This window comes from Pezoporus flaviventris, unplaced genomic scaffold (assembly GCF_033815535.1).
Source record: "Pezoporus flaviventris isolate CSIRO_AGI_PZ_B2104156 unplaced genomic scaffold, CSIRO_AGI_Pfla_v1 ptg000001l, whole genome shotgun sequence".
Lineage (NCBI taxonomy): Eukaryota > Metazoa > Chordata > Aves > Psittaciformes > Psittacidae > Pezoporus > Pezoporus flaviventris.
The window spans coordinates 27,961,082-27,976,804 of NW_026892549.1; the positions used below are offsets into that span (position 1 = coordinate 27,961,082).

The 15,723-nt window shown below is 35.4% G+C and overlaps 1 protein-coding gene across 2 annotated transcripts in view; it reads left to right on the forward strand.

Annotated features, from left to right (window-relative positions):
- BMPR1A (bone morphogenetic protein receptor type 1A) overlaps window positions 1-9,695 on the forward strand; it is an 81,364-nt gene extending 71,669 nt beyond the window's left edge. For both annotated transcript variants that reach the window (XM_061449332.1, XM_061449339.1), the window contains 9 exons: window positions 507-609; window positions 2,113-2,212; window positions 3,317-3,416; window positions 4,326-4,470; window positions 5,171-5,363; window positions 5,735-6,032; window positions 6,772-6,947; window positions 7,686-7,816; window positions 8,840-9,695. In XM_061449332.1, the coding sequence (XP_061305316.1) occupies window positions 507-609; window positions 2,113-2,212; window positions 3,317-3,416; window positions 4,326-4,470; window positions 5,171-5,363; window positions 5,735-6,032; window positions 6,772-6,947; window positions 7,686-7,816; window positions 8,840-8,965 (1,372 nt within the window). In that variant the 3' untranslated portion in view covers window positions 8,966-9,695. The remainder of the gene's footprint in view (window positions 1-506; window positions 610-2,112; window positions 2,213-3,316; window positions 3,417-4,325; window positions 4,471-5,170; window positions 5,364-5,734; window positions 6,033-6,771; window positions 6,948-7,685; window positions 7,817-8,839) is intronic.
- The last annotated feature ends 6,028 nt before the right edge of the window (window positions 9,696-15,723 follow it).

Consider the following 15,723-nt stretch of genomic DNA (forward strand, 5'->3'; position numbering starts at 1 on the left):
ACTGAAGATTTGCTACTGACAACTTCAGAAAGTGGGTTTGGAGGTTTATTGATTTGTTTTGCTCTAAGTCTGAATATTTGAGAAAGCTCATGTGGGAAGAGTGTAGCTGAATAGCCACCTTTCACATACTGGGATTTCTCTTCAAGAGCTTATCATTACAGTTTCAAGAAGAGGCACAAGTGAATTTTTTGTTATTTTTTAACCTATAATATTGTAGTCAGTATGCCTTTTTAGTTAGATCTAAACAGCTGCATGCATGTGGTTGGATACAAGCAATCCTGAAGGGGGGGGTGGGGATGTAGGAGACAATGCTTGGGAGAAAACAGTTTCTGTCTGTAAATAGTGGGGGGCTCTTTTGTTCTCAAGCTGTATGATAACCACTGTGTTAAAATTAGAATTTTTCTGGATATTGCCATTCTAGTTTTCTTAATGGGTTCATGATCAGCTAATGCTGTATATTTAACAGCAAACATGCTGGTAAAGCACAAATTATATGTTTATTACAGAACTAATGGGCACTGCTTTGCTATCGTTGAGGAAGATGAACATGGAGAACCCACACTTGCTTCTGGCTGCATGAAGTATGAAGGTTCAGACTTCCAGTGCAAGGTAAAAAAATTGAGATACCATTAAAATTTAAGATCCCCAAAGGAAATTATGTAGGGAAACTGCATAAGCAGTTTAAATCTCTGTAGTTTCCAACTGCAATCATAAATTTTGCTTGTTGCTGTTTACCACTGAGGAGAATGGAACTGAACAGTTGTGGGTGAGTAGTGGCAGAAGAGACACTTAATGATGTTTGAGCGAAGACTGAAATAGTATCCTAGCTTGTTGGAGTTCTCTGAAAGTATCTGTAAGCACTGACAAAATGAACAGAGAACATCAACCTTTTACTTGTCTGCCGTTTCCTCAGTTGAAGAGGCAACTTTATAGTTGACCTAATCGATCTGAATATTTTATATTTTCATGCAGAATTTCTCGATTGCTTTAATTTTGAATTATTTGCTTTCTTCATTTTGTCTGACAGAATTGCATAATTGTAAGGAGTTGTCTTCACAGATTACACAAGAGCTCCCTTAAAGTTTCATGAACATGTATGCAATTTATCAAATGTGTATGTTTTCCTGTCTGACATACAGCTTTAGTTTTTTCCTTTGTAGAAGAGTTAAGCTATTGTTAATTACATGAATATAACTTGCCCTTGGTTTAAAGGGGTATGATAAGCAGACTGCTGCCTTTAAAACCTCTTTGTTATAAAAGTTGGAACTGAAAACACAGTTAATAAAGCAAGGATTTATTTATAAGATGGACATGTAGCACTAGCTGGGCAAATAAATATTGCTTTGGAAGACTGGATTTGCTTTTTCTTTTGTCACATTGCTTACATTAAACAAATCTTTCAGGGGTAATTACCAGCTAGGTTGCTTCCTCCCCTTTGCCTCCCTTCCCCCATCCCAATATCTCTAGGACTTGAATTTCTATATAATGTAGCTGTGGATAGCACTGCTTTTTGCAAGTACTCTTGACTTCATTTACAGCTGTGAATGTTTAGGGTTATTGCAGATCAGATCTGAGGTGTCATGATGACCTCCTGAAATTGTTCTTGTACTTATATTAGTGTCTTACTTTCAGATTAATTTTCATGTCCCGCCGCCTTTTATGTGGTGTTCTCAAGATGTTCTTGATGCAAACAGTGCTGCTATGATGAGTGCAAGAGAAAAACTTATATTCATCTTTTTTTTTTGTCTTAAGAGCATTTATATATAAATATATAAATAACATTTATTTAACATATGATTAACTGCTTTTGATGAAGCTTAAAAATTTTGCAATGTATGAAGCAGCAGCTTAAGTAGGATCCATTTATTTCTGTGCACCAAGTAGAAGGAGTTCCAGAATGTGAACATAGAAAATACGAACCTAAATAGATGAGGTAATGATTGTCTGCCACTGTAAAGTTGCCTCATACATTAAGTGGTGAGGTTAAACTGTTTTTCTAAAATAAAGTAGCTTAAACTTTTGTCTTTGCTGTGTTGTATCCATAGCATCACCTGTCTGCATCCTAGCTGATCACTTCAAAACCTGAATCTTTATTCAATTCTCCTTCAACAGGACTCACCTAAAGCACAGTTACGTCGAACAATCGAGTGCTGTCGGACTGATTTCTGCAATCAGGATTTACAACCAACATTACCACCACTTGACAGTACAGGTAACAGCTCCTAGATGTTCACACTGCTACTAATAAATGCTGTGTGTATTCTGTTCTTCTGATCCTGATCCAACAGATAAAAATAAGGAGAAAATGTAATTACAGTATTGCACAGATTTGTTTTTTCCTTACTAAGTAATTTTAATAAGAAGCTCCCTACTAGGTTTCATATTTGACTCCAGTTTTCCTTTTTTGCCACTTCCAAGTTAATCTTTTCCTCCATCAGTCACTCATGGTATTTTTACTCTCTTGCTGAGTTTGCTCATATCTCATATCTGTTTCCATAGCCCATTCTCTTTTCTTTTGTAAATAGTTTTTGTAATCTCTGCCATGTTTTTCCTGTGATGAATGTATCTTAAGTATTCTGACATTAACTGTTATGTACTGTATATTGATTCTCTTCTTGCTGTTGTTCCCAGTGACGACAGTTTATATTTTCATATGCTTATTCATTGCTAGGCAAGTCATACTAGTTTGACTGTTGCTTAATACCTTCTCGGAGTCTTACTGCTGTAAATCCTTCATTTCTATTTTTAAAAACAAACTAACAAGAATCAACCAAAACCAACAACTCCAAAAATCTCAAGTTAAATCCTTTTTTTTTGTTGTTGTTGTTGGAATCCAAATGAAATTTTCTTTGCTTTGCCAGTGTAAATACTTACTTTGATACTGTAACACTATAAGTTTTGTGTAATTTCATATGGACAGATCTTCTGTATGCATCAGCTGTCCTGCTCTTTTCTGACATTTTGTCACAGAATCAAAGACTGGTTGAGACTTACATGGGACCTCTGGAGCTATCAGGTTCAATCCCCCTGTTCAAGCCAGTTACACAGAACCATGTCGAGATAGCTTTTAAGTCTCTCTGAGGAAGAATACACCACAGCCTCCTTGGACAATTTGTGCTAGGGCTTGTTTACCCTCACTGTAAAGAAGTATTGCCTGATGTTCAGACAAAACCTGTGTTGCAGTTTATGCCCACTTAAATACACAGTATATTAAAATATACCTAATTAAACAGTTTGCAGTAGATGCTTAATCAGTGGGCTTTGTAAACTTTCATCTTTTTTTCCTTTTTTTTTTTTTGGTTTTGTTTTTAAACAGATGGGCTCTTTGATGGCAGCATTCGTTGGATGGCAGTGTTGATTTCTATGGCAGTCTGCATAATTGTCATGATCATCTTATTTAGCTGCTTTTGTTACAAGTAAGGGAAGCACTTTATTTATTGGCAGTGTTTTTAATTTCCCAAATGAATGTAAACAACAGGTATTTTGTACATATACTCAATTAATCATATTTATTTCTAACAAAAATAGATTGGAAGTGAAACTGTTGTAATTTAATTTCACATTTCTGTGGATTGCAGTTTGCATTGCAAAGTAAAATGAAATGTTCACAATGTAGAATATAAGTGAATTTAATCCTTTGGCTAAAAAATGTTTACAATTTTCAAAGCTACATTTAACTTTGATACTATATCATCCAATGAACAGGAATATCTTTATGCTTTTTTTGTTTTTTGATCTTCAGTCACTTTTGATAGTTAAATTCCATCTACATCCAAGATTTACTTTTAAATGCTTTTGCAAACCTAAAGCAACAAGGATGTGTTTAGAACCTTTCCTTTTCTGCTGTGTTTCAAAAGTGAATAATTGACCAGCCAAGCTATGGCAATTAATGCGAGTGCAGTTTAAGAGACTGTGCCTGCTTCTGTCAGCACCAGCCCTGTGCTGGGGGTGGATCAGTGTTCTAGCAGTTTCAGCAGAAATATGTATGGGTCAGACTCATCTGCCATGGTTCAAGGTTCAGGCTTTTAGTTTAAACCAGAACCAGTAGTGTTATACTAGTAACTGGCTGTGAGCTGAGTACTGAAAACGCTGGATTTCCACCTGACTCACAGTAAATTGATGTACCTCTACACACAGTGCAACTTTTTAATATTAACTATGTATGTTAAACTTCTGGAAGAAAGAAAAAGGTACAGTAACATCTGATTTTTTTTTTCCTTTTAAGAAAACTTGTACATTTAAATAGCTTTTTTCCTTGTTCAATTTACTACATATTTTGAGAAAGTTTTTTAAATTCAGCTGAACCTCTCCTATTACATTTGAAGGCATTACTGTAAGTCGATGGCAAAGAGGCACTGTTATAATCGTGACCTGGAGCAAGATGAAGCATTTATTCCAGCTGGGGAGTCATTAAAAGACCTTATTGACCAGTCACAGAGTTCTGGGAGTGGATCAGGACTACCGTTATTGGTAAATCATAGATTTTTTCTTCACTGAACTTCTCTCCATTAAATAGGTTTGTACCTAATGCCTAGAAGAAAGCAAAGCGTCAATACAGTATATTATTTTATATGCAATTACTGTGAAAGCTACAGTGCAAACTAAACATGTACAAAAGCTCATATACATATAATAAACTAAAACAAAGTGCAAAATCAGATTGTTTTAGGAAAATGTTGCCATCGGCAATATTTAGGGACAATTAGAGCCTACTGACATTAAGAGAAAGGTGCAGTGAATGGCTAATACAAGTGTTGAACTGAACAAACTCAAAGATATTTTTTTCTGTGTCCACTATCTGATAAAAGAGATCAGCTTTTTATTGGCCGAGTTGTTCATAATTTTTTATTCATCTTCCTGTATAGTACTTGCATAAAAATTAGCCAGTGAGACAAGTGACTGTCATTACTTATAAAATTTAAACAAATAGAGTGCATATGAAGTTGAGTTGATTTGATCTTTCTGGGTTTGTTATACAGTTCTTCCTTGGAGGCAGCAACAGTGAGTTTGAAATGGGAATAGTGGAAAATATGGATAACATATATAGAATAAGTTTTGCAATGAGGTCAAAATTCAAAGCAATCCAGGCTTGAGAAGTAGCTCATCCAAGTACTTTTGGTTAATCATTGAGTTTCCCTCTTCCACTTTTCCCCTCTTTCTTCTTCTCTAGGTTCAGCGCACTATTGCCAAACAAATTCAGATGGTGAGGCAAGTTGGAAAAGGACGATATGGTGAAGTGTGGATGGGCAAATGGAGGGGTGAAAAAGTTGCAGTGAAAGTGTTCTTCACCACAGAAGAAGCTAGTTGGTTTCGAGAAACAGAGATTTACCAAACTGTTTTAATGCGTCATGAAAACATCCTTGGTAAGGAAGCAGTATGTTGTACTGAAGAGCTTTTGTAAGGGGAAGGAGAAGGAGTTCTTAGTGGGTGGCTTGAGAGGGATATATGATGACTTCCATGGAATAACCAAATGTGTGTTCCTTAATGTATGCTTATAAAATAGTACTGAAAGTGCTGGTGTTGATTGGAGACATGTCTGCAGTCTCTGCTGGAAGACTGAAATGGTAACCTTATGTATAGTTGAAGTCTGAGCTTTTATGTTGTTTGTTTTCTGTAAGGGGAACAAGTATCTTCCAATGCAGTCCAAATCAACATAGATTTAGGAATTTTTATTATAATGTCTTATAAAAAAATATGTACAAATGCATTGTAACTTTGTTTATATATTTCATAGGTTTCATAGCTGCAGATATTAAAGGCACTGGCTCCTGGACACAGCTGTACTTGATTACAGATTATCATGAAAATGGATCATTGTATGATTTTCTGAAATGCACTACGCTAGACAACAGGGCTCTCCTCAAACTGGCATATTCTGCTGCATGTGGTCTGTGCCATCTACACACAGAAATTTATGGGACCCAAGGCAAGCCTGCCATTGCCCACAGGGACCTGAAGAGTAAAAACATCTTGATAAAGAAAAACGGAACCTGCTGCATTGCAGACTTGGGTCTTGCAGTCAAGTTTAACAGGTAGATGAACAAATCCTCTGTAATGGTAAACCTTTTTATTTGTAATGCACCAAGTACCTGATTTTAAAGGAAGGTAGAGTAATTTGGTTGCATGCTTTCAGGTTTTTTCAGCTCTGAGAGTAAAATGCTGTTCTTCCTTTGTAGACTGATAATCATTGAGATGAAAATAGGTTGTTAAATGAACAAAGAAAAGACTTCTTGTGGAAGAGCAGTAGTTTTGTAGAGGAAAGGAAGAGGAGACTAATTCCTTATTCAAAATGGCCTTTCAAAGTAATTGCTGTCATTATATATTCTCATACAAAATTTGAACAGTGTTAAGGGAGTTGAAACTTAATTGAAGAAGTAATACTTTTTCTTCATTTTAAGTTCAGTGGAGCCAGAGAATTGGGTTTTAACTACAGTAGAGCCTGAAAGAAAACATAAGCCCTTTGCAGATCATGAGTTGTTACCAAATACACTCATCTTTATAGTAGTTTTTAATTCAAGTTATTTTCACATGTGTTTTAAATGTCTTGCAAAAGTAGTAGTAAACTGTCAACTTCCATATTCGATACTGTTTTTCTAGATAATCTTTTTCATGGAGGCACAATGTACTCAAGTGTAGTATACAGAAGGAAATAAAAGAAATAATTCGATTTGTAAATGGGAGCTTTGAAGTGTAGTGAGTGCATCATACAGGATTTCATACCATGTCTTGTACTAGTCCACAATTCACTAACCTCCTTATGTTTTCATGTAGTGACACAAATGAAGTTGATGTTCCGTTGAATACTAGAGTGGGAACAAAACGTTACATGGCTCCAGAGGTCCTAGATGAAAGCCTGAATAAAAACCATTTCCAGCCATACATCATGGCTGACATTTACAGTTTTGGGCTGATCATTTGGGAAGTGGCTCGACGCTGTGTCACAGGAGGTAAGCTTTTAAATATTCTGTATAAAATCTACCAGGCCCTTATCTCACTTTTAATGAGACTTGACCAGGAAATAGTATAATGAGCCTGCTATATCAATAGCCTTGTGATCTTTAGAAGCAGTAGTAACAGTCTGTCCAGACTACAGCTTGAAAATCACTGAACCAAACCTTTTTGATTGTTAGAATTAAGCATCTTGGGCTTTTCTTCCTTGCTCAAAAAGCAGAATGCCTGCTCTGGCAAAAATTCTAGGATGCATGTGTATTTTAACCCTGTGCTGTTAATAAGACTTTTAAAGAGTAGATGATGTTATTTTTTTTACTTGTATTTCTGGTGTCATTCAGTTTTTTCCTTATACATGTTTTTGTGACCAGCCCTTGCTTTTCTTTCACTTTTTTTATGACATTACGGATCTTTGCTTGTATTCTCTTCTTCCGTCTTATGCTTTCTCCTTGTTCCTTTGTGCATGCAGTGGATTAGATGTCAAATTCTACACTGGGTGTCAAAGGGACTGAAAGGAATTATTGTAGCTATTAATATTAATAATATTGGAGATTTTCTGGTAAATATCTGATTGTATGGTGAAATCTGGGGGGTTTACTACAGTATAACAGTGTGGTGGGTTTGCTCTGGCACAAAATTGAGTTAATTTTTGCTCCTGGCTAAGGAAATCTGAGAGTAGATATATGGGTTTATTTTCTCTTTTTTAATGGTTCTTGATCTTTCACAATTATCTGCAGGTATTGTTGAAGAGTATCAGTTGCCATATTATGACATGGTGCCAAATGATCCATCCTATGAGGACATGAGAGAAGTGGTGTGTGTCAAACGCCTACGCCCAGTAGTATCGAACAGATGGAATAGTGATGAAGTAAGTATGCTGAAATGAGAAATTAGTTCAGTTTGTTCATTTGATATGGAAGGGTATTTAAGTTTAAAAAATATTAAAACATTGTAAAATAGGGACTACATCCACACATTCTGGTATTTTAATAACCTCACACAAACAACAGGAGAAAGGTTTGAAATCAACACAAAATACCATATTTTTCATGGATCTTTTCATGGATCTAAGGGGCAGATACAATTAAGCAGCATCCAAGTGTATGAATTCTGCTCTGATCGAGCTCTTTTTAGGTAGTGGAATATTTTTAAGAGTTTTGATTAGAGCTAAAACTTAAATGAGTTTTAATTGGTTTTATTAGTCTTAATGTATATAGTGTATTGGTTTGTGGCATAAGGTACTTCATGGAATATGAAGCAATTTCTATATGTTTGTAGATTGCTCCTTTTTTCTTTTTTTCTTTTTTACTGGTACATTTCAGGGCAAGCCATGATGTAAGTAAAATACTACATTTAAAACTGTTTTTAAAGGTCCACAGCTTGAACCGATAAATGAGACATAGCTATTTCACATGGCAAGCTAGATACACCGTATCCTTCTTGACAGTTTTTTCTGTATTATTTTTTTAATGCTGAAAGAACTTTCTCACATCTTCATTTTTTAGTGACAGAGTTCTCTGCAGTTTTTCTGCTGTACATGTGGAGATTTTTCTGCTTATTCCTACCATTTTTTGTACTGCTAATCTTGAGTTGTAATGAGAAGTTCTGGTAATGCATTTTTGTGAAAATAAACACGTCAGTTGGTTCCAGCTACTGTAGTACTAGGCAGTGAAGGGGAGGAAGAAGGAGGATTGGAATGTGGTTGGATGGGGTTGGTTTGTTTTATCGGGGGTTTTTTAGTTGATCTGTTTATAATATTTTATCAGCAATTTTGCAGAAAATGTAGAAATTGCACACTTGGACTTAAGACTTCTATGATTTGGGCTTGAAAGCAAACCAAATTATACACTTCTGTTGTTACAATACTATTCCTTTGGTTTTTATTTTACAGTGTTTAAGAGCAATATTGAAATTAATGTCTGAATGCTGGGCTCATAATCCTGCTTCGAGGCTCACTGCCTTGAGGATCAAGAAGACACTTGCCAAGATGGTGGAATCACAAGATGTAAAGATTTGACATAGAAAATTGACATTGGAGAGCAAAGCTGGACTCCTAGATCTTTTCACTCAAATACGAGTGAGACCTATGTGGAAAGAGGAAATAACTGAGATTCAGTATATTTTCTCAGCACACTTCTACAGGCTGCTAATAAAATCTTTCAGTACGTCATAGACCGTGATACTGAGAGCCTCTATACACTACGTGCTACATAAATAGACAGCCTTGATAAAATTCACATTTTGGTTTGTTTGAGCTGCATTGAGACTTCATTCATACATAGTGAGTCTCCAGTAAAACTCTGGGTACTGAATTGAATGTTCAGATTACAGTGCTTTCTGTGAAAGCCTCACAAGCTATATGGATTCAACAGAGATGGAGAATATAAGCTTTTTCTTTTGTTTTTGCCTTCTACCTGATAAAACCTAGTCAATCCATACCAAGTTTTTGTGAAACAGGCTGTAGGTTATGAATCTGTTTGCGATACTACTCAGTTTAACAGTTGCCTTTATGTGTGTGCCAGGATTATTTTGCTGTCATTTGGAATAGATAAATAATTAAATGAACAAAGTTTTACGATCAGGGTTCCATGCATTTTGTAGCTCCACAATCAAGAGATTTGCTACAGAATCCTTGCTATTAAGTTATCTTCCTAAATCTCAGTTTTAATTTTATTTCAGTTTTATTTCTGTTCTTGTTTCGGTCATAAGGAGAACTGCAAAAACATTAACAAATTAAGGCGTACCTACCCAAGTCTGTAAAGAGCTGGAAGCAATCTCTCTTAGAGGCACAGACTGCTTTGGTCACCTCCCTTACAGTCTGGTGGCCTCATAATTGGATGACTATGAAATTTGGCACAGTGCCACACAACCGGCATTTTTGCTGTTGAATACCTTACATCCTGACAAAAGGACAGTTGATGACATGTTTTGCCATTCTCCTTTATTGGGATTCACTGGTAGGTGCCCGTTTTGCTCTGACGTTTTTTCTGTACAGGAGGAAATTGGTCAACTATAGGAGCATGGTTTTTCATCATTTGACAAAACTAGACAGAAGGTAAGTTTTGAAAGGCTTGGGAACAAGTCTTAATTTACAGACACAGAAATGGAAGGCAGGAAGCACAGGCTGGGCTCTCAGAAGATTAGACAATGCAGTAAAGGTCAGGACCAGGAGAACTGAATATATGTGAACTGTTAAAGATACACAGCATGAAGATTTTCGAGCTGGGTTTCCCTGATGTAAATGCAGGAGGCCACATCTGTGGATCACGTTGTGGACAGTCACAAAACTCAAGATTTTAGACAAGATAAATCAGTGGGTATTTTAAGTTCTACTTAAGCACACTTGGGAGGAATAGCATTGAAAGATAATTTGTGAAGGTAAAGTAAATTAACATAATTGCAAAATTTGGTCTTACTGTGCCAACGATTGGCACATGTAGGAAACTGTAGTACCTTCCTTTTCTTCACTGATCCAGACAAGTTGTTTAAAAGCCAGAATCCCTCCGCGAGGTTACTGTTAAGCAGATTGATTTATTGATTTTGGCACTTCTACTTTGAAGTTAGAAAACAGTACCATAACTCAAGTTGAAGCTTCAAATGCTTGAATTGTCTGAAGAATGAACACACAGTATTGGAAACATTACATTGAACCTGTTTGATAATTTAAGTGCCTATAACTTTGTACTGTAAATCTTGTTCTAGATAACGTTAAGAAGGGAAGTTATTTATGTGGTGTGTTTTGTGCTTTACTAAAAAAAAAATAAACATCAACCACCTAGTCCTAGGTAGATGTGTACAGTTAGATACATGCACAAACACACATATGCCATATTCAAGTTTTGAAGAAAAAAAGCTAGGAATAATACTAAAATTGATGAAAAAATGTTAAAACTTCAGATTGATTTATGCCATATTATTTGTTGTCTTAAAGTATGTATACATGGAGATTGTTTTGACATCTGTTTAAATTTCCCTTGAAAATACAACTAAAAGAAAACAATGTAATGCAGAACTAATGTGATTTGTGAACAGTTACAACCTTCTAACTTTTTTTTGTTTTGTAATTCTGTAGTTCACATAATGTAAATGGTCAGGCAAAAGATGGCAGTATTTTTTATTTTCTATTGTGATGTACAGACTTTATTTAACTGTTCTACATGTTTTATAGAAAACTAGCTATTTCGAGGGACGTTTTTTTTTTTTTTAATAAAGTCATTACTTTTGTTCAGTAATGCCTTTAAGTATTAATATGTATTCTGGCCGAGAAGTTCATAGGTGTGTCAACTATGGTTTTAACTTACTTGAAAACAGCAAAAGATATATGATATTATACCATGATCCTTATGTAAAGGGCTTTTTAAAGAAAACATTTCTCCGTCCATTGCCAAGAAACGTGTGATGAGTTTGCAATTGTTAATCATGTCGTCGCACATAATTTTTACACAAGTAGTTGGAAAAGATTTGGTATGAGCCAAAAAATGTAAGGGATAAGCTTTTATTTTTTTCCTTCTCTAGGATTTTTATCAATAAGAAGGAAGAATGTTGAGGTGCCCTCCTAGTTTAAACTTCCAGAACAGTGAGGTCTATTTAAATTAACCAGTCCCTATTTAGAATTTTTAGAAGTTGCCACAGCATTATTAGCTATGAACTTGTGAATACTTCTAGTTCATTTTCCCCAAGTGTTCCTCAGCTACTGCTGGAGGTGTGAATTTTGATAATTTGAAATTATTCACTTACTTTCTTCTCCATTGTTAGGCATTTGCAAAGCAAGAAGGTGCTGATCTTTGGTAGACATCTTAAGGCTTAAATTGGTTTACACATTAACACAGAAGACATGAGCTGGCTGCTGTAAAGATGATCTTGGAGAGAAGAAAAATATTTTTGCCTTGAGCTTTAACCTTCATTTTTTCAGCGCATCGGTTACTAGGTTCATGCTCAGTTTTCATTGTCCTAAACAGGAGCTGCTAGGTCTTTAGCATTCCTTGATTCCCTGATACTGCAGAAAATGTTACCGATAAAGGATATGGTTGCATAAAGCACTTGAGCACATACCTACATTCCATGCAATGTCAGTCACTGTTTGGAGCTGAAGTATGTCTATACTGATATTTTAACAATTATTTTGGAGGAAAAAAAACCCAACCCAGCCTTCAGTCAAAGCTAGCCCATGATTTTTTATATAATATTAAGTATACTTAGTGCAGATTCTAAAGCTAAGTTGTTGCTTTATGCAGTACTGTAGTTCAGAAGCCTTTAAGGTCAGGGAAGGTAATAGGATTCTTCTGTTCGGATATGATTAGTCTCACTTTGGTCAAAATTTTAAGCACTTGTCATTAAAAAAGAAAATAAGAATCCCCCCAAACTTGCAAATGTGTCCTCAGTTTTTGTTGTTAATAACAACTGAAATATCTTGGGGAGTGTCAGAGCTGTACCTTGGAAGTTCTTAAACGTTCACATACAGACGAGGTTTTTTTGTCTTTAAGGCAATGCTCCATGTGATTTCAGTTAGGTGGAAAATAATTTGAGTCACTTACATAATTCTTACTGTTGCAACAACTGAAAGTTTTTGTGTTCCTTGATAACTTGTAAATTCCACAAGAAACGTGATATTCCTACAGGAAAATGTAGGTTTACATTTTGAGTTTATTCTGAGTTTTACTCAACATGTTATTTTTCCTGAGAGGTTCCCCCCCAAGCAATTGACTGCTTTCCCAATATCCATCACTTTTTCCAAATTATTTCCTTAGTCTATTCTGCCATATTAATAAACAGTAAAATTAATATTTTGTTACCTTCATAGTAGTCTAGAATTAAATTTTAGATCTTGATCTAAATGGCCATTTGAATGTGTTTATAAAACAAATAATTTGGATATATTTCACCTACTCTGTCTTCACAGATTGTATTTTTAATGGTCTAAAATGTTTGAAAAGCAGATACTAAATTAAAAAGCATTCTTTTGCTATTGCAGATATTTTTAAAGGGAAGTTACACTCTCCTCTTCTGACAGATACTAAAATGATTTAGCACTTCCTCATTTTCCTGACAGTGCTTCTGAAGTCAAAAGCCTTTATCCATGATCTTTATGCCAAATAGGAGTGATGTCTAAAAAATGGCTGGCAGTGTTGCATGGCACAGTGCTTTATGGAGTCATGGTGTATTAGCCTTGATTGGTGTAGCAGAAGCGGATTGCACGTTACTTCTAATTTCTGAACAAATCTCATGTGATTGTTGCTTTGTACTATTTTACTGTTTGAATGCAATTATAGAAGCCCACATCATGTAGTGACATTTGTGCTCTGACATGCCATGCCCCAAATGAAATGTATTATATTGTATACAAGAAGAATAAGTAACATTGTAGTTAACCTAGAGAAGATGTAAATAAAATATGAAAGAAGAGTGGAGCAAGGCAAATGGTCACACTCTTGTGTGTGTTTTATGCCAGAAGTGTAGAATACTCCTCTAAAAATGTAACACACTGATGTATTTTGTACAGCATCTGCTTTAGAAGGTGCCTTATTGAGTTTACCATGAATTGCTTGTTCTGTACACAGATCATGTCCAATGTATCATTTTTAAGTAAATAACCTTATTTTAGTACACGTTAGTAATGTGTTTTGTTACTATAAGATTTTGCCTTAAAAATGTAATGACCTTGAAATCATAGTACTGTAACTAAATAATTCCCTTCTTTCTAATACCTTGTTTATGGTCCCATCCCCAGTGTCCATCCCCCCCCCCCGTCTTTGAATAATTTGTCAATGATCACTTTTGTTGTTCAGTAGTGTTCAGAATTATTTGGTGCTCTTACGTTCCTTGGACTAAATTTGGGCACAACAGTAAACCAGTGTTTCCTTCTCTTGATCTTTATCTTGTAGCAAAGCCAAAGGCAAGTAAAAAATTGTATAATTCTTTTATTTGAACATACCCAAGTTTACCACATGTTGGTTTTATCCATATCAATTTGCCTTAAGCTCATGAAGGAAAAGGAGTAAAAGGAATGGGTGACTCTGTAACTGTTTTCTATTCCTGCTGTGTACAACATTCTTTTTGTGCAGTGATACCAAAATTAAGAGATTTGAGATGAAACATTTGCTGTTGCTTACAAAGTTATGCTGATGTTTCTGTATAGCCTGCTGAATTCACTCTTTCATGATTCAAGCAAACGAAGACCAGTCAAGGGGATATCTGAGTACACAGTTCTATAAAATCTCAGAATTTATTTTCTCATTGTAGAAATGCATCAGCTACTACTTTCTGTGGAGTTCACTTTTAGTTTGCAATTAGGGAAAAGTAAGATCAGTTTGTATTCTCTTTTTGTCTTTGGTGAGGAATAACATTAGCTTTAAAGAAATTTTGGTAAGAGTAGCTAGAACGTTTTGGTATCTGAACATTATATAAACTGTTATGACTATATTATAACACCTCCCCCCCCCCCCCCCCCCCCCCCCCCCGGAAAGTCATGTCTAAAATTCTTGCAGTAGAGTTCTGGACAGTACAGTGGAAGACTAGATTGTATCTTTCAAACCTGATTTTGCCTGAATATGTAATACCAGGAAATTAGGCTTCATGAAGATTTGGTTTCTTTGCAATTAGTATCTTGCCAAACTATTTCTTATGGTTGTAGCTGTTGTGTAGTTTGTGGAGTATTTCCACTGATTACACTTACCGTGATTGTATTGAAAATTGGGATTTTTATATTAGTCTTACAGGAGGATATCATGAGAATACTGTGGGTAACAAACTCGTCTCGTTTTTGACGAGCAGGGTTGGGTTTTTCCCCCTAATGTTGCTTCTTGAAATGACCACAGGATGGTGCTATATCCTAAATATAGAAAGATTTTGTTGAAAGGTGGGCGGTGTGTGTAATAAGTGAAAGTAAGTTCTGCTGCCTGCTAATAATAAATATCAAAATGTTATTGCTTATGCATGATTATTTTTTAACTCTTTATAAAAATTATTTACGTATGATTATTTTTTACTTCTTTATAAAAATGTGTTACTGGTGAGCTTGCATCAGTAAGAACTGAAACAGCTGTATCTAGCGACATGTCTAAAAACTCCACGTGTATATTTTGTGCGCAAGCCAAAAAGCATATAGAATAGTTGAACTGAATCACAAGCTTTTAAATAAATTGCAGACATATAATTGATTTCATAAAGGATCAGATTTAATTCCATTAATTGCATTAATCGCTTCAGCAGCTTTGTCTTCACCTCTCCCCAGAATACCACTTCAGCCTTTCTTGCTGGTATTAAGGTAGCTAAGTCAATACCAGCTGTGAATCTGAGTCGCGAGAGGACAGCTACTGTGGTTGTCCACTTCATGAATCTAGTTCAGAAGGGCTGGACACCATGGACTTCAGAGACTGGCTTGATATGGATATATGAAATGAGTTCAGATGAATCTGACTGCAGAATCCAGGTATTGATGGTTCTATAGAAAGTAAAATTGTTTATTATGCAGTGGGTACTTGCATTTTGAATAAAGTAAGGCGATCATCTTAGTAATGGCAAAGAAAACATTAGGAGACTTTGATTTTATAATGTGAAGTACTATAAGATACTGACAATAAAGTTATAAAAGTTTCAATAACAAAATAAGTATGTGAAGGCATTAAGAGGCACAGTGTTTTGTTGGGGTTCTTTTGTCCTTTTTTTTTTTTTTAATATGTGGCTCAGATTGATATCTCTGGATATCTTGGAATGAACGTACGTGTTTCCATGCGTATTGTTGCATGGCTGAAGCTGCTGTAAGGCGTGCTAGACTAG